Source organism: Scylla paramamosain, chromosome 25 (genome assembly GCF_035594125.1).
Source record: "Scylla paramamosain isolate STU-SP2022 chromosome 25, ASM3559412v1, whole genome shotgun sequence".
NCBI classification, from domain to species: domain Eukaryota; kingdom Metazoa; phylum Arthropoda; class Malacostraca; order Decapoda; family Portunidae; genus Scylla; species Scylla paramamosain.
In genome coordinates, this window is record NC_087175.1 from 1,710,001 (window position 1) to 1,734,873 (window position 24,873).

At 44.7% G+C, this 24,873-nt stretch overlaps 1 protein-coding gene across 14 annotated transcripts in view; it reads left to right on the top strand.

Moving 5' to 3' along the window:
• The window catches only part of LOC135113072 (mitogen-activated protein kinase kinase kinase 11-like), a 75,005-nt gene that overhangs the window by 41,066 nt on the left and 9,066 nt on the right, over positions 1 to 24,873 (top strand). For 3 of the 14 annotated variants that reach the window (XM_064028044.1, XM_064028046.1, XM_064028045.1), the window contains 11 exons: positions 1,835 to 2,015; positions 2,920 to 3,068; positions 3,545 to 3,720; positions 4,125 to 4,353; positions 6,690 to 6,800; positions 16,608 to 16,670; positions 18,226 to 18,432; positions 19,109 to 19,135; positions 20,335 to 20,376; positions 23,344 to 23,581; positions 24,091 to 24,340. In XM_064028044.1, coding sequence (XP_063884114.1) covers positions 1,835 to 2,015; positions 2,920 to 3,068; positions 3,545 to 3,720; positions 4,125 to 4,353; positions 6,690 to 6,800; positions 16,608 to 16,670; positions 18,226 to 18,432; positions 19,109 to 19,135; positions 20,335 to 20,376; positions 23,344 to 23,581; positions 24,091 to 24,340 — 1,673 coding nt within the window. Of the gene's footprint in view, positions 1 to 1,834; positions 2,016 to 2,919; positions 3,069 to 3,544; positions 3,721 to 4,124; positions 4,354 to 6,689; positions 6,801 to 10,941; positions 11,065 to 16,607; positions 16,671 to 18,225; positions 18,433 to 19,108; positions 19,136 to 20,334; positions 20,377 to 23,343; positions 23,582 to 24,090; positions 24,341 to 24,873 lie in introns of all 14 variants that reach the window. The other 11 variants (XM_064028052.1, XM_064028053.1, XM_064028047.1 and 8 more) reach the window with 10 other exon arrangements.

Sequence of the window (24,873 nt, forward strand, 5' to 3'; positions counted from 1 at the left end):
ACTTTTTTTTGTTACCTATGCAATTATTATTCGTCCTTTCTCCATTTCTTTCTTTCTTTCTTTCTTTCTTTCTTTCTTCATTCATTCCTATTTTTCTTTTCCTTTCGTTGTCTGTGATTTTATTTGTTTATTTTTTATCAGTTTCTTTTTTTCTTCGTATTCTTCCTTCTTTCCTGCCTTCCTTCCTTTTCATTCCTTTATCGTCATTTTTCTTTTATTTTATTATTGTCTTCCTCTCTTCTTCCTCCCTTCTTCATCCTCTCTTCTTCCTCTTCTTATTTTTCTTCTCTTGATTGTTTTGTTTTCTTTTTATTAAGTTTGTCTCGTTTAATTTTTTCCCCATTTTCTTTGATATTCGCAACACGTTTCAACTTGTTTCATCAGAGAGAGAGAGAGAGAGAGAGAGAGAGAGAGAGAGAGAGAGAGAGAGAGAGAGAGAGAGAGAGAGAGAGAGAGAGAAAGACATTAAACACGCATTACCACTTTACTCACCGCCACAACTCTCTCTCTCTCTCTCTCTCTCTCTCTCTCTCTCTCTCTCTCTCTCTCTCTCTCTCTCTCTCTCTCTCTCTCTCTCTCTTACTTAGCATAATATGGCGATTTAGAAACAGTTCAGGGGCAAGTTTTTGATCTTGTAAATCTTGAATGGGGAGCAAACACACACACACACACACACACACACACACACACACACACACACACACACACACACACACACACACACACACACACACACACACACACACACACACACACACACACACACACACACACACACACGGGGGAGGGGGGTTGGTATTGATATAGCTAAGTTACTCCTGCTACTTAAATTCGTTTTCTGTGGTGACTTTCGTAGTAGTAGTAGTAGTAGTAGTAGTAGTAGTAGTAGTAGTAGTAGTAGTAGTATATTTTAGGTTCTTTTTTTTAGGTTTCTTATATTTTTTTAGGCTCGTTTTTGGTAAAATGTTATGTTTATTTATTTATTTGTTTATTTATTTATTTTTTTTTGTTGTATTTATTTTATTTATTTATATGAGGCGAACCTAGTGTGTGTGTGTGTGTGTGTGTGTGTGTGTGTGTGTGTGTGTGTGTGTTTAACAGGATTGACTCAAGCTCGTAATGTCAGATTTTTATAACCAAATTACCTTTTTTTTCTATATAAGTAAATTACTGTATTTTCCCTGAGATTTATGGATATTGTTCGTGCACACACTTCTCCTTTGGTAGTTTGTGTGTGTGTGTGTGTGTGTGTGTGTGAGAGAGAGAGAGAGAGAGAGAGAGAGAGAGAGAGAGAGAGAGAGAGAGAGAGAGAGTTCATATGTTTCTTCATTATTTAACTTCAGAAAACAAATGAACAATAAGCAAGGATTTCCATGAAGCATTACCTGTCTTTTCTGATCTTACACATGAGCAACAACAACAACAAAAAGATGTAACTAATACCAACATTTCCCTCCCAACACCTGCAATGGCACCTTTTTCCTCCTTACCGTCTCTCCTAAGCATCATCAACATTTCCCTCAACCACCACTAACTGTCCTGCTCTCTCTGCCTCTCCCTCAGTGGTGGCAGGTGAAAGCATGAACAACAATTACAACACCACCACCACCACCACAACACAACCTGACCTCTTTCAAGGATATTTCAAGATACTTATCCTTCAATTTCGACACTCAGTTCTGCCTCGATTTGGAGACAGGCACCTCAGTTAGCCTTTTTCTTTCCCACCTTATTAATTTCCCCTTGTCCTGTAGCCCTCGTACATAAAAACAAACAAACAAACGATAACAACATTTCCCGCCCAGCATCACTTAACTCCCTGCCTCTCCCACAGTACTTTTGAGCGAGAGCATTGACAACAACGACCTTCAGTTCAAGACTCTCAAAATCACAGACTTTGGCCTGGCGCGGGAGGTTTCCAAGACTACCAGGATGTCCGCGGCAGGCACCTATGCTTGGATGGCACCAGAAGTTATCAAGACATCCACTTTCTCTAAGGCATCGGATGTGTGGAGGTGTGTGCGTGTGTGTGTGGAGGGATGGGTGGCTGAGATGGTCTGTCTGTTTATGTGTTTTGTCTTCTTGTCTTGTGTTTTTTTTGCCTTTTTCTGTCTCCTATTTGTCTTTCTATCATCTTCTGTCTCTCTTCTATTTATATGTATTTAGGTGCAGTGGTGCAGGGTATTGGTGTCTCTCTCTTTCTCTGTCTCCTTCTGGTTCCTTCTGTATCTCTTCTGTGTGCATTCATATGTGTTTGTTCCTTATTTCTCTGTCCTTTGTTGTTCATCGCATCTCTTACTGTGTCATTGAAAAATAAACTGCCAGGAATTACTAGTGTTCTGACCATCCAGATTTTAGAGATTAGAGTTCTGGTGATGGAAGGAAAAGCACAGAACACTCCTCATTAAACTTTCTCCTCTTCCTCCTTCCAGCTCCTCTTAAACTCCTCTTTTCCTCACTCCAATTACACCCATCTCCCTTTTCCTAATTCCTCCACCCATCCCCAATCTTCCCTTCTTTCTCCTTCTAACTCCCTTTTCTTCTTCTCTGGCTCAATCTGTACATCATTTCAGAAGACGTCATTCTCAACACAATCAATAATTTCAGTGTTCTAACCCTCCAGATTTTAGAGAGTACATGACAACACCAACACACCAAACACTACACTTATAACTCAGACCATACACTACTTCAAAAAAACGTCATTGCTAAAACATCAATAATCTCAATGTTTTAACCTCCAGATTCATACGATTTAGCAGTAGCAGGAAAAGAAAACACAAGATTTACGGCTCAAAGTATGCCACTTCATCCACTTCACCTTATCCTCCTCTCCTCACTTCTATCTCCCCTCACTGAATGTTAAAACGGCCATTAATTTGAGTGTTTTAACCCCTCCCCCATGCGTCCCTGGTGCAGCTACGGGGTGTTACTGTGGGAGCTGCTGACAGGCGAGTCTCCCTACAAAGGCATAGACACGCTGGCCATCGCGTACGGAGTGGCCATGAACAAGCTTTGGCTGCACATCCCCGCCACTGTGCCTGAGGCGTGGAGGAAGCTCATGAAAAGTAAGTGTATTAAAATTTTGTGGGTCATTGTTGGGGATCTGACTGACGGACTTGTTTGTTCTACGGAGGATAAGCTTTGGAGCGTTTAAAATTTTGTTCTGTTTTTACTGTGGTGGTTAAGATGGTTTGTAGCTGTTTGTGCTGGGATGGTGTTATGTGAAGAGGAAGCTGGTGAAGTGAGTGTGGGTCGTCTTACAGGCCAGATTTCCACTCGTGTTTGTCTTACATGAAACTTGAACTGTGGGTTTAAAATTTAGTGGCGGTCATCCAAGAAGCCAAATGCGGTAAAAATTTCTTTGCAAATTGAGACAGAACATTATATACCATTAATGCTACGTAACCTTCCCAGTCAGTGAACCACCCATCTACCCAGCAATCATAGCTATCCAGATCCGTCCATCAATTAAACTATAACCAAACCTTCCTGAACTAGCCATCCATCCATCCTTGTACCCAAACACTCACCTCCCACACAGGTTGCTGGGAGCTGGACCCCCATGCACGCCCAACCTTCATCGACATCCTGAAGAAGCTGGACGAGATTAGTCGCTCTAATTTCACGCAGACGCCACACGACAGTTTCCACACCATGCAGGGACACTGGAAGCTGGAGATTGAGGAAAAAGTCAACGAGATAAGGATGAAGGAGAATGTAAGTGAAGGAGGACAAAGAGGAGGAGGAATAAAGGAGATGGAAGGAGGAAGAAGGGAAGATTAATGAGAGTGGGAGGTTTAGAAAAAGGAAGATAGGTGAAATTAGAGGAAAGGAAAAATGTGATTGGTGGAGAATGAGGATGATGAAGAGGAGGAGGAGAAGAGGAGGAGAAAAGGAAGTTGGAAGGAGGAAGAGGAGAAAGTTTAAGGCCAAGGAGAGATGGAGACAATAGGAAAATGGAAATAGATGGAAATAGAAAAGGAAAATGTGAATGATGGAAAATAGGAGGAAAAAAGGAGTTAAAAAGAAAAAGAAAAAAAAGATTGATAACCTAACCTAACCCAACACACCCTAACCTCACCCAATCACCCTATGAACCTAACCCCACACCGCCCCAACAGGATCTCCGGTGCAGGGAGGAGGAGGTCCGACGCACGCTGGTGAAACAGAAGCAGATCGCGGAGCAGCTGAAGAAGAGAGAACAAGAGCTACACAACAGAGAGATGGATTTACTGCAGCGGGAGATCTCCATCGCCATCCAGCAGTCCTCTAAGCCAACACCCAAGAAACGCAAGGGGAAATTCAAGAAGAAGCTGCTCACCAAATCACACCAGATCTCCGCCCCATCAGGTAGGTCCTTCACTGCCAGGCTCTCCCCTGCTGCCCCTCCTTCAGTGCCCCCACATCTTACCCACTCAGGAGGCTTTTTAGGGTGAAATAGTATCCTTACCTACATTTTCTACAGCCATGGTGCCTTCTCCTGGCCCTCCCTTTCCCCTACAGTACCCTTCTGCTGCCCCTCCTTCAGTGCCCCTATCCTTCACACTCAGGAGGCTTGCTAGGGGAAATAACATCCTTACCCACATTTTCTGTTGGCAGATCTCTCCTCCTGACCTCCTGCCCCTCCCTCAGTAGCCCCTTGTCCCATTCCAGAGGCTTGCTAGGATGAAATTGGTATCCTGTTCTTATTTTCCATCCTGCTGCCCCTCCTTCAGTCTCCATCATACCCTCAGAGGCTTAATAGGATGATAGGTATCCCTTATTTTGTGTTCCTTTGCCAGCCTCCCTCCCTCCAGCCTCTCCCTTCATCTCCTTTCCTCTCCTTTCCTCCCATTCCTTCCCAGCCATTACCTATTCCTTTCCTTCCTTTTCCTTCCCTTCTCTTCCCCTCCATTTATTTCCCCTTTCCTCTATTCTCCTGCCTTCCTTTCCCATCCCTCAACTCCTTATTTCCTCTCATCCCTTTCCTCCTTCCTCCTTCCTTTTCTTTACTCCTTCCTTTTCTCTCCATTATTTCCCTTCCCTTCCTCTTATTTCCCTCCTATCCCAAGCCCCTCCCTCCCATTCCTTCAGCCCCCATATAGAAGCCCTTGCGTTGGTGCGGCTGCCAATCAGAGCTGAGTGAGCCAGGTAGAGCCACACTCGGCCCCACAGACCCCAGTACCCCTTAGTTCTGTGGGGTGGTGAGGTGCCAGGTAGCAGTGCAGTGTGTGTGTGTGGAGCCAAGAAGCATGTAGGAATCTTGGGTGCATCTGATCTGCATGTAGGTACTGTGAAGCTCCCAACCATAGTCTAGAATATGATCCTAACTTAACACCCATGCCTTAACCTACTGACCCACTACTACTACTACTACTACTACTACTACTAATGTGAGTGGTCCAGCATCCAAGTGTAATCCAAATGATTGAGGTATTCCCAGCCGAAGAGAAGGCGTTGGGGTGTTCGGCCAGGCCACACCACAGCACGTCGCCCCTGGGTGTGCGTGGGTGTGTCTGTGCTGTCCCCCTCTGATCTCATGTCACTAACTTGCCCCCCGCCAGCCAGCCACGGGGCCTCTGATGTGTTAACTAGTGTCTGTGCATGTCTGTCACTAAAACAACAGTCTATCATAAACCTTCTCTGTATAGATTGAGTGTTACGTGTTCAGAGGTTAGTTGTGTCTGTGTAGGAGTGTTCCTGTGTGTCCTACCAGCACTTCAAATCTTCTAGTGTGTTTTAGTGTGTTGTGTGGGGGTAGATTCACGAACAGAACCTCCCAGTGTTTATTAGTTAGGTTCAAATTGTGGTCTCTCGTGTGTATGTGTGTGTAAGTGTAGGAGTGTTGAGTGCCCTGTGTGTGTGTGTGTGTGTGTGTGTGTGTGTGTGTGTGTGTGTGTGTGTGTGTGTGTGTGTGTACCATTCCATGCATCTTATGTTGTGGCACTCAACAGTCTGGCTGTCACCACTGCCTTGCCTCGCAGTAACTTGTGGCGCCTGTGTTGTGTGGTGTCCTGGCAGACCCTAGACCAGCCACTGTCACCTGCACGCCACTGTCACCTCTTGACCATGTGGCGTTCACCATGACAAACAGAACTTCAGCTGTCATGGAATACTGTCTGTCTGTCTGTCTGTTTGTCCCTTTTGTGATGTCCCCTGAACAGCTTGATTGTAATATGATGCAGAACAATGCTAGGTTCTGTAGTGTGTGTGTGTGTGTGTGTGTGTGTGTGTGTGTGTGTGTGTGTGTGTGTGTGTGTGTGTGTGTGTGTGGTGTGGCATGTCTGGTAGTTTAACAAGACCATACTGCTTCAGGGTCTTGTTGGGGCATTGGAGGGTCTAGTAGTGGTAGTAGTGGTGGTCTGAAGTGGGCTAGTGGGGAGTGATCTTGAATGCTGATAGGTATTTAGCTGTGAGAGAGGTGTGCTGATAGTGAAGGTGTGTGTTGGTGGTGTATGTGTGTGTGTGTGTGAGGAGACCACTGAGGTGTAGGGATGAGGTGATGGGATAGGAGATAGAGATAGGAGAGGGGTGAGTGAAGGGCCAGAGAGCAGGACGGCAATGGAGAAGAATGCAGGATTAACCAGGGAAGGGGAGGAGAGCATCGTGGTGTGGGGGAATGGGGGAAATGGGTGACGGGTGAGGGCAGGGTGGGTGCATGATGGTAATTCCTCAGCATTCTCTTTCTCTCTCTTACTCTTCTGTAGATTTCCGGCATCACATCACAGTGCAGCCAACCGCTGGTGTTGTTCTTAACCCCACAAGCCCTGACAGCCCGCCAGGCTCCCCTAACCTGCCCAGACTGAAGGCCATTGCATGTAAGTGACTTGCCTCTCTCTTGCTAGACAGGGCTGAGAGCTGACAAGATAGGCATGAGCGTTCCAGCCAAAATAGTCTAATGTATTCTTCACTTAACCCTGCCGCCTCTGTAATGCTCCCCACTGTCTCCCCTCTAGTGGTGTCCCTAGTACTCATTGTATCAGTAGTACTCCACCTGTATTCACTGTAACGTTGAGTGTCGCCGCCCAGCCTTGTGTTGCCCCCGCCCCCCACCCAGAGGCCCCCCGGCTGCCTCTCCAAGTGCTGGCGTTCAAAAGTGACTGTTGCCGTAGAGAGCATCGCAGTGGAAAATATTAGACTATTTTTGCGTACCACTTGCTTCAACTAACAGTGTGTTACTCATACAGCTGAGGAGTAAATGCCAGTGTGCAGTGTTGACTCTGGCTAGACTTAAGGATCATCTGTTTCTCTTTTGTTAGTCAGGGAGGAGGTCAGGAAAGTTTATGAGTTACTGTAGACTCACTAATGTTAAGATGAGTGAGTGCTGAGTAATGAGCAGAGTTTGCTAAAAGAAAGGACAGGTACTTTTTACAGATGCACCAGAACCACTGTTGCGTTGTGTTGTGTAGTGTGTGTTGCACTGTACCACTCAGCTCGGCCTTCCTTCCTCGCTGCAGTGCACACTCTCAGCCTCACCTCATCATTACTCTGTCCGCTGAGACGCATCGCAGGGCCATATTCGGAAACGCTCTGCTCTCTCACTACCACTTCTTCCAAAAAGCCACAGAGACAATTAGCCGGGTTCTCAAGGGCGTTTCTCCCGTTGCTAATGCAGAAATCTTGTAAACCTGCCACTGGAATTGTAAAAACACCCTTAAAAACCCTTGCAACTTCAACTAGAGGCTTTTGAAAGTGTAGGTGTGGTGTGGAAGTGTTTTCAGAATATGGTGCTCAGTCTCGTTGTGTGTGTTCAGTTAGGAGAGCGTCTTAGTGTGAGTGGTGGAGGCAAGAGTGACAAGCATGTATTGGTGGCTGCTTCCTGGTACCAGTGAGGGAGGCACACTTGGGTCTGGATTGATGTGTGGAGGCTGGAAGGAAGGTTAAGGATGTGAGTGTTTGAGCACCACCAGTGTCTGAGGGAAGGGGGGTGAGGTGCGGTGACAGGTGAGCTAAGTGGACAGGAGTGTGTGAAGGTGTCAGGGAGTGCAGTGAAGGAGCGAGATGTTGATGAAATGACAGTTTTTTTTCTTATTTTCTTCCATTTATAAACTTTGTCTGCTGTTTTGTATTTTCTTTTTTATTTATTTTTCTCTATTTTTTCTTTTCTTTTTGTTCATTTGTTTTTATTTTATTTATCTGTTCACATTTTAACCATTATCAACATCACATTGGTACATTACAATGCCATTTAGTGAAAGACAGCTAAACATTGTAATAAAAAGTGCATTCACTCACTGCTCCTGAGAAGACAACAGCAATAGTGTCTCGGAAGAAGCCAGGTTAACCCAGAAATCTGCCTTACACTTACTTGTCTCTGCCTCTCTTTGCCCTTGAGTCATGTCCTTTGCACCAAAAACGTGTGTGGAGGTGACCTGGGTGACTGTGCGACATAATTTGTAACTTTCAGGATTTCGCTTATTGATTCTGAAACGTTTTGAAGTATAATGTGTGTAACTGTTTGGTGAATAGATGCAGTGGATCCTCTGTGCATCAGAACTACATTATGATAGTGATCTAGATTGTTTTGTAAGTCTCTTCTAACTTCTATGGTATTTTAAAGTTGTTGTCATGTTTTCTTAAGTGATTTGCTCGGCTATTTGGTGAGTGGACGCAGCTGGTGCAGGTGTGTCAGGGTGTTGCTTCATTGAGGTGTTGTGGTGCGATATTCAAGGATAAACATCACTTCCCTTGCCTGAAGTAGATGGCAAGTGTTGAGTTTTAGTGTTTGAAAGGTGAAGAGTTTATGTCCTCACCTTTCCTCTCATTTTATCCCCCTTTTTGTCTCCTTTCTTCCCTTCCTTTTTTTTCCTCTCCATTCTTTTTCCTCCCCATTCTTCTCCTCTCGATTCTTTTCCTTTCCATTCTTTCCTCCATTCCTCTTCATTCTCTTTCCTCACGATTCTTTTCCTCCACTTTCTTTCCTCCCACTTCTTTCCTGTTCCCTCCTTTCCCTCCCTTCTTCCCCCTCCCCAGTGTGTGTAGGGAACTTAACGAATAGTGTTGGTGAATATAATCTAAGTTGCTCTGAAACAGTTTTGTTGTTGACTTCAGCATCTAAAAGGTTGAATTTGGAGGCACAGCTGTTTGCATTGTTTAAGTACTGACATGGTGGGGCTTGAAAACGACCTCAGTGCACCAGAATATTACTGTAGAATCTAGTAAATAATTAAGTCACTCAGCAGTTTCAGTCAGTGTGTACAAGGAATCAAGGGGACAGTAAAGTTGTAGGAGTTTTAAAATGACATGGTTTTCACACTGACACCTAAAAAGTACAGTTAGGCAAAAGCAGTTGAAGACAGTGTGCAGAGGAACTTACGGGAATATTTTAGATGGTTTAGGTATGGTAGAGATGCGGGAGTGTAAAGGTAATCTCACTGCAACACAATTTTCACCACCATGTAGAAAATGAAATTCAACATTGACCATTTTAACCCTTTGACTCTAAATGCCACATACAAATTTTCTTTAGCAACCCTTGGCTATCTTACCTATGAAAAATTAAAGTACAATTACTAAATAACATTACTAGATATACAATACCTTTCACCATGAGTATATTCCTTCAAAACCTTCAGCTAGAATTATACAAAACTGTAATATCAAGGAGACAAGGAGCTGTAGCATTCAAAGGATTAAGACAGGTAGTGTGGGAAATCTAGGTAACAGTTAGGCCTAGGTACAGTAGAGATGCAGGAATGTCCCTTATGAGAGTGCAGCAGTGAGGTGACAAAAGCATGTAGGTAGTGGGTGTGTGATGGTGCCAGTGCTGCTCCCCCAACAGGCAGGCCAGTCACCAGCCATCCCCCTCTCTACATTGCAATAGTGTGATAGAACCTTCTGCCGTTCACTAGTCACAAACACACAGGCTTACAAAGGGGAAGCCTGTACTGTGTGTATGTGTGTATGAATTAGAGAGTTAGAAATGAAGGTGAATAACAAATAGATTACCAGCGTTATTTTTTTCACCATACATGTTAGGTAGCAAAAAATTTCCAAGCCTCTTACTCGATTAATCCCAGTGTCATTTTCTTCATTTAATTCCTCCCTGTTATCTTCCTGAGTGACCCCTGGTGTAGGCTAAGGCTTACCCTAACCTATGTGTGATATATACCTTTCTTAACATGCAAACTAATATACTAATTACGTTTCCCCCCCAAACCAATCTAAATTTAGTATCATATGTCCCCCTCATGACTTATTATCAACCAAGTCTCATGCAAATTTGCCTTTTTTCTCCCCATGCCACAGTTTTAATGCAATAATAGACTATGTGTAATTTCCAGATATGATAACCATGCGGCCTCCGTCTCACGTGTCTTGTTGAGGTGTCATTTGTGTTGCCTCCCCACACGTCGCCCGCCACGGTCACAGGGAACCAAAGAGTCACTCACATCACTCTTTATTTATGCAGGGAACCAGGTTTACATTTTCTCCAGGCACCAAACAAGGCATCAGTCAGTAGAGTCATATTCCTAAGTGTTTATGCAAAGAATTACTGTTGCATCTAAGCCAGGGATCAAACAAGGCATTAAGAGTCGCAGTAAAGTTATTCTCAAGTGTGTATACAAGGAACTAGCATTATAGGAGCCTGGTGTCACATTACAGTTTCAGTTGCCAGAGTATTTATACAAAGAACTGGGATTATAGATGAACCAGACACCAAACAAGACATACTTCACATTCCAGTCATATTCTTAAGTATTTACACAGAGAATTATTGACATTTGAGCCTGGTATTAGAGTCACACTTCCTTCAGTGTTTATACAAAGAACTAGCTACATTTGTGCCTTGAGCCCTGGTGTGGGAAGGAGTTGGTAATGACAAGGATGACGTGTGGGAGGGGCGAGGCAAAGGACCCCAAGACGAGGTGCGTGGGCGGAGGCTTGACAGTGTGTAGTGTGTAATGCATAATTCAACTCTCCCTCCACTAACTCTGGCACCCGCTGTGGTGGAGTTAGCGGGGCGCAGCAGTCATTTAGGCCGTGTTCCCCGTCACATTACAGTAATACAACATTTGAAATGGCTGTTGGGGAATAATTGTTATCTAGGCCTGCGTTCCCCTGCGCCTTACATGAGGACAAGTACGTGAGTGATACAAGGGGTTGTCTGACATTCACCTAAGCTCCCCCACCATGGCTGTCTTTAATCTCTTGATATCTCTACATACATCAGCCATTTACTTAGCTAGTCTAGTGCAGTAAACGGATGTGCAGCACCAAGTGAAACATGCCACACGTGTTGGCAGCTAAACAGTCTCTCCTCACTTGTTGAGATCTGCTTGCATGATAAACTATCTCCTTAACTGTCTGGATGCACACACTTGTTGGGCTCGGAGGAGGAGGAGGGACGGACACACACCAGGCCACCCACCGCCCTCACAACCACCACCACCATCTACCAAGTCCCTGTGTTCCTGTGTATCAGAGGCCGGTATACTGAAACGCCTCACTCCCTCACCATGACTGTTTTCAAAAGCCACAGAGATGATTAGCCGGGTTCTCAAGACTGTTTCTCCTGTTAACAATATACAGACCATCATAATCTGTCACTAGAACCATAAAAACACCCTCAAAACCCCGTGTAACTTCATCCAGAGCCTTTTGAAAGTAGTTGTGTGTGGCGCAGAGATGTTTCAGAATACGGTGCAGTGTGCAGTGCCTGGGAGGGTGTGAGGGCTGGTGACGAGGAAAAGGTGGGAGATGAGATGAGAGGAGGAGAGGAGAAGTGGTGCAGGGGAAGAAGTGGCTGGATTGTGAGGTGTGAAGAACTGAGCATGGAGTGGAAAAAGGTGTATGTGGAGGAAAGAATAGTGAGTGTGGAGTGGGACATATGATGGAAGGAAGGAAGGACAGTGAGTCAGTGTAGAGTGTGTGTGAGTCAGGAGACCAGTGAAGGTATGTGGTGGGTGTGTGAGTGTCTGAGTGTGTGAGTGAGTAGTGAGGACAGTGAGAGGGTGTGTGTGACTGCATGAGTGATGAGAACTACTGGTGATGTGTGAATGAGTGTGTGTGTGTGTGTGTGTGTGTGTGTGTGTGTGTGTGTGTGTGTGTGTGTGAGTGGTGGGGGCAGTGAGGGTGAGTAGTGGCCCTGGCATTGCTGGGGCAGCCGCTGGGAGCCGCAAGCAAGGAGCATGTGAGTCCAGTGAGTAGTGCCGTCCCCTCCTCCTCCCTGAAGAATGAAGAGTTGTCGCGGCCTCAGACACAGGTGCAGCAAGTCAAGTAGCAACCGTCACCTTCTGCGTGTGTCATCAGAACTCTTGGCTAACATAATCATGAACACAACCACATCTACGAATTATTATGTTTTGTTCTCTTTAAATAATTCACAGCGTACATATTAACACCACAGCGCATAATTTACTAAAGAATATCACTGTTCTCTATCTACATGTCTCAGCTAAGATGATGCACAATAGCAAAGGTGTTTCACAAGGACTTACTGCACCAAATCTCGGCCCAAAGATCTTTACATATATAGTCGCTGTACTAACTGTTTATTATCTTTTTTTTTTTTTTTTTTTAACACTCTTACAGTTCATCTACTCTCTTCCTTGATGCTCGGCTGCTGTAAACTGTTTCTTTTTCCATAGGACGAGTGTCACTTAGTCAGAGATGGCCCACGATTTTATATATGACAGAGAGAAATATTAATAGGAAAAGCTTGTGTTTACATTTTTCCACTAGCTGCCTGTTGTTTGTCTTTTGATACGCTCCAGTGTATAGTGAAGCACATCCTCCCCCCACTTTGGTCCCTTAACTCAAATCACCCCCTTGGTTTGAACTGTGCTGCCCCATGTTCAGAAACATTTCACCCCTCACCATGACTACCTTCCAAGGCTGCGGAGATCACTAGCCAGGTTCTCAAGACTGCTTCTCCTGTCAGTACTATAGAGATCTAGTTAAATCCACCACTAGAACCTTAAAAAACACCTCTAGAAACCTGCACAACTTCAATTAGAACCTTTGGAAAGTAGTGGAGGTGCGGCCAGAAGTGTTTCAGAGTGTGGTGTTAATCTTGAGTAACTGTCCCTCCCCCTCTTCATTCACTGCCCCCTTGTTCTTTGGTCTCAAGTCAAAGTGATGCCCTCCCTGTGTCCCCTTCCCCCCTTGACTGTCCCATCTGTGACTCACTAATGTCTGCCTTCTGGAGGTTTCAGGTCCTGGTGTGTGTGTGTGTGTGTGTGTGTGTGTGTGTGTGTGTGTGTGTGTTGGTTAGTGTTGTGTTTATCCTGTCTTCTATGACTCAGGTGGACATCTTCTTTGCTCACACACACACACACACACACACACACACACACACACACACACACACACACACACACACACACACACACACACACACACACACACACACACACAGATGAAAGTACACCTTATACGATAAACTTGGATAGGAGTGGATCTCTCTCTCTCTCTCTCTCTCTCTCTCTCTCTCTCTCTCTCTCTCTCTCTCTCTCTCTCTCTCTCTCTCTCTCTCTCTCTCTCTCTCTCTCTCTCTCTCTCTCTCTCTCTCTCTCTCTCTCTCTCACCAGTATTCTCAAAACATTTCAACATCTTATCCTAACAACACTGAACAGGCTGCAGTGGAAGTTACTGGTGTTCTCAGGGGCATCTACACAAGCTTAATGACACTAAAATTCTGTATACTGTCTAAAAACACCCTTGAGAACCCAGTTAATCACCTCTGTAGCCTTTGAAACTAATGATAAGAGACACTACAGCATTTCAGAATCCCAGCCCTTGTCTCACTCACTCACTCACTCACTCACTCACTCACTCACTCACTCACTCACTCACTCACACACTGAAGGAGGAAGAATATAAGAACTTCTGCTGTGGCATGCTTGGTGTGTGAGGACCTGCCCTTCCCTACTCAGCATGTTTACTCTGCCTCTTACTAATACCCTGCTGTACCTCAAGTCCTCTCCCTCCCTGTCTTAGGTCTTCTGAAATGCTCTGCTCTCTCACCACGACTATTTTCAAAGGCTACAGAGATGATTAGCTGGGTTCTCAAGAGTGTTTCTCCTGTTGATAATGTTGAAAACTTGTTAATCTGCCACTAGAATCTTAAATACACTCTTAGAAACCTGTGTAACTTCACAAAGAGCCTTTTGAAAGCAGTGGAGGTGCAATGTAGAAGTGTGTCAGAATACAGGCCTCTATCTTTTAGTACCTCCCTCCCTGGCCTCCTTCCTCTTCCACGGACGCCAGGCACAAGTAATCTTTCCCGAGGACTTAATCTGAGTGTTGTTTGTTTGTCTTATGGTTGGGTGTCATCAGTGCAGCCTCAGCGTGGGGATCTTGTGTCCTTTGAGTGATTTGTTTGAGTGTGATGAAAGAGTAAGGAGATTTTTAAAGATGCTAATGGGGACAGTTGGTTTGTTTTCAGTCAGGCTTGGTTAAATATTGCAGTGTAGTCTCAAAGTTGATTTATTAAGACACTGCTGGGAATGGTGCTAGTGCTGTTTGTGTTTATGACCTTATCGTTTGGCTGTTTAACCTTCTCAAGCTTAGAATAATGTTGTGGTGTAGGTTTAAAGTTTTATTTCTAAAGGTGCTCTTGGGGATAAAGCTACATCTTAACTATTTAATTCCTCTGTTTTCCTAAGTTTGATAAATATTGTGACGTATGTTTAACGTACATAAAAAAAGACTATATAAAGAAAAAACGTCCCAATAACTTGATAAATAGTGACGTAAATTTAATGTATAAAAAAGTAAATAAATAAAATAAACAAATAAATAAATAAAACAAATCATAGTGTAGATTAAACATATAAACAAACTCTAAAAAAAAAAAATAAGAAATTACAAAAAATAAACACCCCAATATAAAACTCAAAATGACTCAAATGTGCACTGGTGACGTCCAATCGCAAGACAGCAAATACACCACTGAGAAACCCCTGCGTGTGTGTGTGTGTGTATGCGTGTATTTGGATGTCGACACTTATCCCTCCCTTGCTGTGCCCTTCTTGCCCCACCCTCTGTGTCTTCCCTGTGTGTAGAGGTGAGTTAGGACGGCATGTCAGTGTTTCAAGGACAAGTTGTGGTACCCAGGTGTTGTCCAGGTGTTTATGTGCGTGTTCTTCTTTGTTTAGGCAGTGTGTGTGCGTTTTTATGTTTGTTTGTTTGTTAGGTAGGTAGGTGGGTAGGTTGTCTGTTTTCATGTTTGTTAGTGTGTGTGTGTGTGTGTGTGTGTGTGTGTGTGTGTGTGTTGTCATGTCAGTGAGATAGGAAGAGTAAATCAGTCATTGTTCTCATGTTAGTAAGTTAATCCATCACTCAGTCAGTCAGTCAGCCAATCTGTGTTTTCATGTTAGTCAGTCGGTCAGTCAGTCAGTCAGTCAGTCAGTCAGTCAGTCAGTCAGTCAGTCAGTCAGAGTACGTAATGATGTGAGGCAGAGAAATGGCTTGACGGGTTGAGTTACTTTGTCTTGCATTAAAAGAAGAAGCAAGTTTGTAAGGGAAGAGTTCGACAAGGTAATAGCGACCGGAGTGTGCCTCGTGTACCATTCCCTTCACTCTACAAGTTGGAAGGTGTTTGTGTTGGAGGAAATAGAAATTGTCAGGCCATTTCTTATCATACATGGTTTATTTTTTATAGATTTATTTCCTTTTTTCAACCAATCTGTGAGTACTTCGTCTATGTCTGTGTGTGTGTGTGTGTGTGTGTGTGTGTGTGTGTGTGGCCTTTCCTCATTATGCATTATATAGAGAGAGAGATGTGTATGTAAAAACACATATACATACATACAGACTGACAGACCCATACATACATACAGACAGACAGACCCACATCCAGAAGGTCAGTAATGCTTAGAGAGGTGCTAAAGGTCAGGTCAAGTCATGTCAGAAAATTGACTCACAATATTTGGACTGAGATTTTTGGACTCCTTTGTTAACTTCTAAATTTTGTACTGCTTGAACAATTCTACAGCCTTAAAAAAGATAAAAGTAACTTGTTCTCTCTCTCTTTCACTTCAAATGAATCAATTTTTCTCATAAACGTCCGTAAGTTTTTCAGATGCTTATTGTAACAGTACCTAAACAATTCCACAGTTTAAAAATATAAAAATTGAATCATTCTTTCTCTCTTTTTCATTTTTCTATGAACCAATTTTCCTTATGAACATCTATAACTTTTTAGACGTTCATTTTTACACTGCTTGATTCTAACAAAAAAATCTAAATTAACTTATTGTCTCACTTTCACTTTTCTCATAAACAGGCACTTTTTACCACTTAAACAATTCTACGGGATAAGATTAACCTCTTGCCTCTCTGTCACTTCACTGTTTCTTCTGTGTCCTTGTAAGCAAGTTTCCATGGTGCTCTGAATACCAGCAAGAAGTGACTACCAGTAAAGAGGCAAAGAGGTTACGACTGAGAAGATATAGGAGTTAATTTGCAGGACACTAACATATTTACTGCCTCTCTAAGTGCTGTTGTCCTTTCACTCACCACCAGTCTTCCATCTCCACTTTACAACACTTTACTACACCACTCAGTCAGCCAGTTAATTCAGTGAGTCAGTTAGTTAATCGGTCAGCCAGTCATTGAGTTAGTCAGTCAGCCTTGTCTAACTGCACGGAATCTAATGCTCGTTTTCTCTTTCCCTTTAGTATGCTCACTAGAAAACCTGCCATGCCAACCTAGCATACTTTGTAATATTTTAAAGTACCAAAGTAAGTGTAGGTATGGTGTGTTCCCTGGTGCATGCCTCTCTTCTGCCTTCAACACGCCTTCCTCTCCCTCATGTTTTGTCTTCACCTCCACTCATTACTTCACTATGCATTGTGTGCTTGTATAATGATGACACTCTACTCTTTGTAAGTCTTAACTGTCACTGTGATGTTACTCAGATCTTGCTTGTGCTTGTTGAGAGAGAGAGAGAGAGAGAGAGAGAGAGAGAGAGAGAGAGAGAGAGAGAGAGAGAGAGAGAGAGAGAGAGAGAGAGAGAGAGAGAGAGAGAGAGAGATCACAGCACTGCCACTCATGAACTGATCCACAAGCCAGCAAAGAGATCTGTAGCACTTCACATCTTACTTCATTACCTTGACTTTCTTGTGTCAGATCTTCACATTTTGCATAATGAATACCCTTCCAGTCCTTGGCATAGGTGAGGCATGACAGCACTTAGTCTTATGTCCATCTCTCACACACACAGACACAGCAAGGCTCTCAATCACATATACAGGCAGTGAAGTCTGTGAATAATGCAAGACTAGTTAACTGACACACGAGAGAGAGTCACCAGCCTCCCTGCCTCACCTATACCGTGGATACCCTGTCACTGAACCTTGTGTATGCTAACATAAACATGACCCTCCTTGCTTCCCCCTGTTCCCACATACTCCTGCCCTTTGACCTCAGCCTTTAGGACAGGACAATCACTGCACCACTTTTTCCTGACCACTGACTCACCCTCAGCATTGCCTGCCCAGCGTCACACTCGTTACACTTACATTGGCTGTCTGAATTCACGATCTTGGAGAATCTCTGAGGTGATTTAAGCTACCTGTATCTTCCTGGGGCCCTAAGTGGTGCAGCCTCAGGGTGTGGTGTGGCTGGAAATGTTTTGGTGCTGTTGGTGCTGGTGTTGGCCTGTGCTGTGCATGTGCTGGTGTGCTGTGTAGTCCTGTGTAGGTGTCACACTGAGGCAGAATTAGTCTAGAAAACTGAGTAAGGACTGGTACACTTCTTCTCTTCCTTCCTTCATCTTAGGAGTCTTGTTTTTCAGTCTAGTGACATACTCTATCTCTGCATCTCTGTCATTCTTCTCCTCCTTGTCTCTTTTCTCTTCTGTCTCTCACTCTGACTCTCGCCTTCAGGAATGACTTTTATACCCTCCTGCGGTGTGTCTGAATGCTGACGTCTGCCTTTTTAAAGATGTGTAGATGTTTTGAGTTAGGCTACCGTGGTTGTGATGGATCCACCTTCTGACATCAACATTGTGCTTAACTTAGATCACATTCAAGTAATCAACAAAGAAAAACTATTCAGTTCTCTTTGCCATGAACTTTTTAATTAACTCTTTCCCTTTAGACAATATTCAAAATCCTGCACAAGCAATGATAAGCTTAAAAACAACATTCACTTTAAACTTCTCACTCAGTCTAGTCAAACGTTTCCGCAACTTCCACATTGACGAGGAAAGTGCGAAAAGTGACTGAGCGTGACCAAGCAAGAGAGACACGTGGCCAAGACCAGCAATAACACCACCTCACGTTATCATTGCAGTACCAGCAGACGGCGTGAAGGGCAAGACTTGGGGGCCCAGCACAGCACACCAGAAGGAACGCGGCCACATCATCCCACACCACCACGACACCAATCAGAAGCGCTGGAGTAAGTCTGCACCCAATCTTGAGAAGCCCCTGCGGCCCATCCCGTACTCCACCACCATGATGGGCCTCAACCAGATCACAGCGTACGGGCCAGAGATCGGTGAGTGGCGGCCGTGGCAGGACAGCGGCACAGCGGACGCACCGACACAGCACGGCGGTGGTGTCCCTGTGGTGCTGTGGTGCGTGCTGTGGCGGTGGTGCTGTGGCGGTGTCTTTGCTGGCCGAGGAAGGGAGGGGGGATGGAGATGGGGAGGCTAGAGCAGGAATGGATGGATAGATAAGGATTTAATGTTTCTGAGCCAATATAAAGGTTTTCTGAAGGGTTTTCACTTCTCTAGAACTGGTAAAGCATCCTGCCTGTCAAGTAATAGCTCAGTGTGTGTGTGTGTTGCCAGAGTAGCCATGCAGTGCCCCTCAGGACAGGATGGCAGGTGTTGTGACAGCCATGTCGTGTCAGAACTGCCTCAAGACACAGGCATAGCTTGACTTAACTGGGCTTTATTCATGGGATTCAGGACATCTCATATCACACCAGTCGGTCAGTCAGTCAGTCAGTCAGTCAGTCAGTCAGTCAGACAAGCATGCAAAACAGAGATTATTTAAACTTTTTCAAGATAGTGTAGCCTTGCGTGGATGTACCAGTGTAGGCTTAATAGGTGTAGGAGGGAGGCCCAGCAGCTGACGAGAGACAGGTGTTGTCCTCATCTCCAGGTAAGAGTGTTGTACCCTTCCTTCCCTCACGCAGGTGTTAATGGACCTTCCTCTCTGTTTTTAAGCTGGCAATGGATATTACTACATGCCAGGTATAGTATGCCCCAATTTTCCATCTTTCGGTTCTCCCGCTTGTCTTTATTTACGTACCTCCCTCAGTACGTTTTGTTCCTGTACTGCTGCCTATCTCCTTATAGTGTACCTGTATTATTTCTATGTACTGTAATATGCTCCATTTTTCTTTTTCAGCCTTTTGAATGAGTTTCCCTCCCATTGTCTTGTTTACATTTTGATTCCTCTATATTTGGCCTCAGTTCCCCTTACTCATGGTTTCCTCATTGCTTGTGTTTGTGGCGCCCCCTTGCTGCCGTTACTTTGCTCCTTGGCTCTCTCATTCATTCAGCCATGGCCGCCTGGTGGTCATCTGGCCAGCCGCTTCCCTGCGGAAAGAGTTTAGAGCAAGGAAGGTCACCCCCATGTTAGCGGGGTGGCAGGTCCCTCCCACACAAACTTTGGATTCCCTACAACCACCAGAACTAGAGTAATGCAACCCCTGTCACTGGAGAGTCAAGGCACTTCAAGTCAAGTCAAGTCAAGTCAAGTCAGCCCCCCAGCAGGCAGTTCTGTAATGTTTAAGCCAGCGTCTCCTCCCACACTCCCCACATACAGCAGGACTAGGGCATAGTAGTATTATACAGTGGAGAGTCAAGTCAGCAAGTTAAGTTAAATCAAGAGGTTAAGTCATCAAGTCAGCACCCCCAGCAAGCAGTTCTGTAATGTTTAAGCCAGCATCTCCTCCCACACTGCCCACACACAGCAGGACTAGAGCATAGCATTGCACAGTGGAGAGTCAAGTCAGCAAGTTAAGTTAAATCAACAGGTTAATCATCAAGTCAGCCCCACCAGCAGGCAGTTCTGTAATGTTTAAGCTAGCGTCTCCTCCCACACTCACCACATACAACAAGACTAGAGCATAGTAGTATTATACAGTAGAGAGTCAAGTCAACAGGTTAAGTCTTCAAGTCAGTCCCCAGCAGGCAGTTCTGTAATGTATGAACTGGTCTTGTCCTCCCCTCCTCTACACACCCAGCAGGACTAGAGCATTGCAGTCCCTCACAGTTTAGAGTTAAGTCACCAAGTTAAGTCACATCAACAAGTTAAGTCAAGTCAACAAGTCAAGTCAGCCTCCAGCAGGCAGTTCTAATATTTAAACCACTTTGTCTTCTCCTCCACTCCCCCATACTAAAATCTCTCCCCGGCGTGCATTACACCAGCTGTTATGTGATTTCAGAGTCAGCACAGGATGACTGGCAAGCCATCTTGGACATTACTGGTATAGATGACTCCCTCCCTTAGCCCCCTCCCCTCCCCCTTGGCCCTTACCCACCCCTTGACCACCCCCCAGCAGCCTCACAGTGCTAACCTCAGTCAATCACAGTGATGGATTGGAGGAAGAGTGTAATGGTTTAGTGGTAGAAACAGCTGTTTGTCTTCAGGAGGAATTGGTCTAAGGCTAAATGAAGGCTTTGTGTTGTTAGTCAAGTATTTATGTGTGGTATCCAGGCTTGTCTTCACATCTTAAATAGAAAAAAGAAGACTGTAGTTTGATCTGTGTTCATATCTTTAAAAAATGAATGCAGTGAGAATCTTTCTGCACATACATGAAAGTTTTCCCAGTAAAGAGTTTGTAAGTATTTGCAGTTCATGAGACAGAGAAGATTAGTGCAGTACAGTATTGACAGGCTGGAGGAGCAGCAGGAACCCACAGAGTGCAGAGTCACTTCATGTCACCACAAAACACAGACTTATCAAAGAACCCAAAGATTGTCCTTGCAGTGTTGGATCAGCTCATCATGCCACCCAGTTCATGGTGCGAAAAAGACTAGCACAGCACAGTATTTACAAGTAGGGGAAGAGAAACAAACCGTCATGGAACAAAACCACTTCACAATAAAACAAACTAGTCGAAGAACCCTTAAAATATCCATGCAGTGTTGGCTCAGCTCATCGTGCCACCCAGTTTACGGCATAAAAAAGACTAGCACAGCAAAGTATTTATGACCAGACGAAGAGAGAAAAATCCTCATGGAACAAAGCCACTTCACAATAAAACAAACTAGTCAAAGAACTTTTACAGGATTCAGAAAGTGCTGGTTTACCTCATCATTGTCACAAAAGAAGACTAATACAGAAGGAACAAAAAAAAAAAAAAAAAAAAAAAAAAAAACTACTTCTCTTTACAATAAAACACAAACTAACCAAGAAACCCTTACAATATTAAAAAAACTTGCCCAACCTCACCCATTTCTAAGCACACAGGAGGCTGGGCAGTGCATCAGGGTGGGTGAGGTCCTGGCTGTCTACCCCACCACCCTGTAGCTCCTGTACTCTGCCTGACACACCCTGAAGGCCCCTCCCCAACACCCTGTAGCTGAAGAAGAGTTACCGTACCATCATTGTGCCCTGTAGACTAAAGATTTTTGATGGCAAATGATGTGTGTTCTTGCAGGTAGCTGAGAGATGCTGCTGTAGGAAGGCTGTCTGTAGAGAATTTTATGTATTTGTACTATAAAACCATGTGTAGATATAGGTGACATACATACTATACTAATACACACATACACATACAGTCTTGTAAGTTTTACGTGCCGTTTTGTGGCAGCAGCCCTCGTATGTATTTTTTTTTTTTCCTTAGTTTTGTGTGTGCTGTGGATTGTTGACTAAATGATTGTTATTATTGTTACCTGTTTGTGTCGTTGGCGTTACTTTAAGGAGCTGCCAGGTGTGAGAGAGAGAGAGAGAGTGTGTTTGTGTGTGTGTGTGTGTGTGTGTGTGTGTGTGTGTGTGTGTGTGCTCTATACTTCGTGTTTTTGTAGTGTGTATTCATCAGTATTATTGTTACCTTGCTTTGTTTGGTATAATTTTAAGTCATTTGATCCTCTATTTTTGCTTGCTTATTTTTTTTTGTGTGTATGTATGTATGAGAGAGAGAGAGAGAGAGAGAGAGAGAGAGAGAGAGAGAATATGGTTGGTGTGCCTTCTTAGCTGTGTCAAAATTAAATACTGCCACATGTTGAGAGTGCCTCATTCAGAATGCTTGCACACACACACACACACACACACACACACACACACACACACACACACACACACACACACACACACACACACACACACACACACACACACACACACACACAGCCCCTGTATGGAATATAACAACAGTTTCCATCGATATTTCAACACCAACATTCAAAAACATAGATTTTATTAAAGATTCTGAGTTAAGTATTCTTACCATGCACCTGTGTTGTTCTCATCAGTACCAGCCACACCCCAAAACTGAGAGGCTGTGTGTGTGTTGCTGTGTTACCATCAGTACCAGCCACACCCCAAAACTGAGAGGCTGTGTATCTGTTGCTGTGTTCTCATCAGTACCAGCCACACCCCAAAAACTAAGAGGCTGCTGTGTGTGTTGCTGTGTTGCTGTTGCTGTGTTGCTCCTTCCCTCCCCAGGCTCACCTTAATAACAGTCCAGGGTGCAGCTCCTTCAGGGGACTCCTTGCTGCCCTTATGTCTCCCCCAGTGAATGAAATGTCACACCCTTATCTGCAATTTTATGCTTGTGATGTGATGGAGTCTTTCAGCGCACCACCCTCACGTCCTCAGTGCCAAGAGGTGTCACCCTTTTCACAGCATTTCTAAGACTCACTGTGGCTGTGAAGTTCTCCCCAATATGCTAGTTATTTCATGTCGTTCCACAGAATTTTGTCATAGGAAAAAAGTGTATATGTGTGTGTGTGTGTGTGTGTGTGTGTTGCTGTGATTGGATATAAGTCTGTTATGGCTTTGTATAATTAACTGTGATATGTAGATTTTGCTTTCATACCCTCTTATCAGTAACATTCAAAGCAACTCCATCAGAGGGCCAGATTTTGGGGACATCTCAGTGTGTCATCTTCCTGTGCCTAGTGGCATTAGCGCTGGTGAGGCTGAGGTGACACAGCATTGAGAGCAGTGACTGGTAATGATGAAAACTTGTGGTGTGGTGATGTGTGTCTGTGCTGGCAGAGGTGAGATGAAAACTGGTGAGGTGTATGAGTGGTGAGGTTGAAATGACTTGACTTTGAGTGTGGTGACTGGTAAAGATGTGTGGCTGTGTTGGTAGAAGTGAGAAGTAGACTGGTGTGTGGTGTTGCAAGAACCTGTCTGTTATGATGTGTGGCTGTGTTGGCAGAGGTGAGGTGCAAGCAGTGGTGCATGATGGCAGTGGAGCTGAGTGACATCCTTTTCTCCCCAGATTACAGTGGTGTGGAGGACGGTGGGGGCCTGAGTGGCAAGCCAGTGCCCCTGCGTCCCCTGCCGGTGCCCACCCTGTATAACGGCACCACACCAGAGACCAAGGGGCAGCTCCCAAAGTTCTCGCCGCTGGAGCTCCTTGTGTACAATATTGCGGCAATGCTGGCGAGCGTGGCGGCCGGCTATGACGTGCGGCTGTCCAACGTGACAGCCGTGCATCCCAGACTGCTACCTGTCAAGTGAGTCACAGGGCAGACAAGGTTGTGAAGAGAGGGAAGGGTTGGTCTAGGGGGAAAAGGGAGCTGTGAAGAGAGGGGAGGGGAGGAAAAGGGAGCCATGAAGAGAGGGAAGGGTTAGTCAGGGAAGGGGAAGGGAGTTGTGAGGGGAGAGGATTGGCTAGGGAAGGAAAAGGAAGAAGTTGTGTTAAGGAGTGCAAGGGATGCTTTAAACTTCAAGGAATGTCTGTTTCTCGTATCTTTCCCCTCGGTGCTGTATGACCCTTGATATTTAGCTCATTTCAATTTTTTCGCCATTCATGGTCTTACTCCCTCGCACAGGGTACAGGAGGAAGACTAACCTAATACATACCATAAACAAACACACAAGATAAACACACTGACACAATCACTACAACCCCATCTCCCCATCAGGCCACAGGAGAAAGACTAACCAATGCATACTATAACAAAACACAAGGCAAACCCACTGACACTGCCACCACAACTTCATCCCCTTATCTCCCTCACAGGCCACAGGAGGAAGACTCAGACTACCAGCAGTGGTTAGGCTTGACAGAGTATGAATTCTCCTCCCCCTCCGGCTATGCACATAACACCTACCATGGCCCTTCTCGCCATGCCCGGCCTGCCCTGGTGCTGGAACCCAAGCCACTGCGGTTCACCGACTCCCCACAGCATTTTGTGAGTGATCCCGGGGCCCTACCTCCTGCCCAGCACCCAACAAGGAGAAAGTCTTCCTCTGCTAGTAATGACAGTGAGGTGAGGGAAGGCACAGGTGTGAGGTGTGAATGCATAGGTAGGACAAGGAGACTACAGTAGTGAATACGAGGAAGACTGCAAGTGTGAGGTGCTGGATCAGTTAAAGGGAGGTGGGGCTTGTGGGAGTGAGAAAGTGACAATGAGGTATGAATGGATAGCTGGGAAAGGCTAATGAGGACAGGATATGAGGAAGATAAGACAGGGAAAAGGGAAGTAGGACTTGTGGTGAGAGAGAAGATGAGAGATGAGTCATGTATACAAACAGATAGATAGGACAGAAGAATTGAAGTAAGAATGGGAGAGGAGTTGTAAAGAAGAATATATAGAGACAGACAGACAGACAGGATGAGTATGAAACATCACTGAGATCGTGTTGGAAGGAGTTGGTGGTGAGGAGTGAGAATTGAGGTGCTGTGAACGAGAGAGTTATAAGGAAAAATATATAGAATCAAGTAGACAGGATGAGCGAGGGGAAGAAGTGGGTGTTAGGATTGAGTAGCGAGTAGGAGGGTGTTTGAAGTGAAGCATTGAGG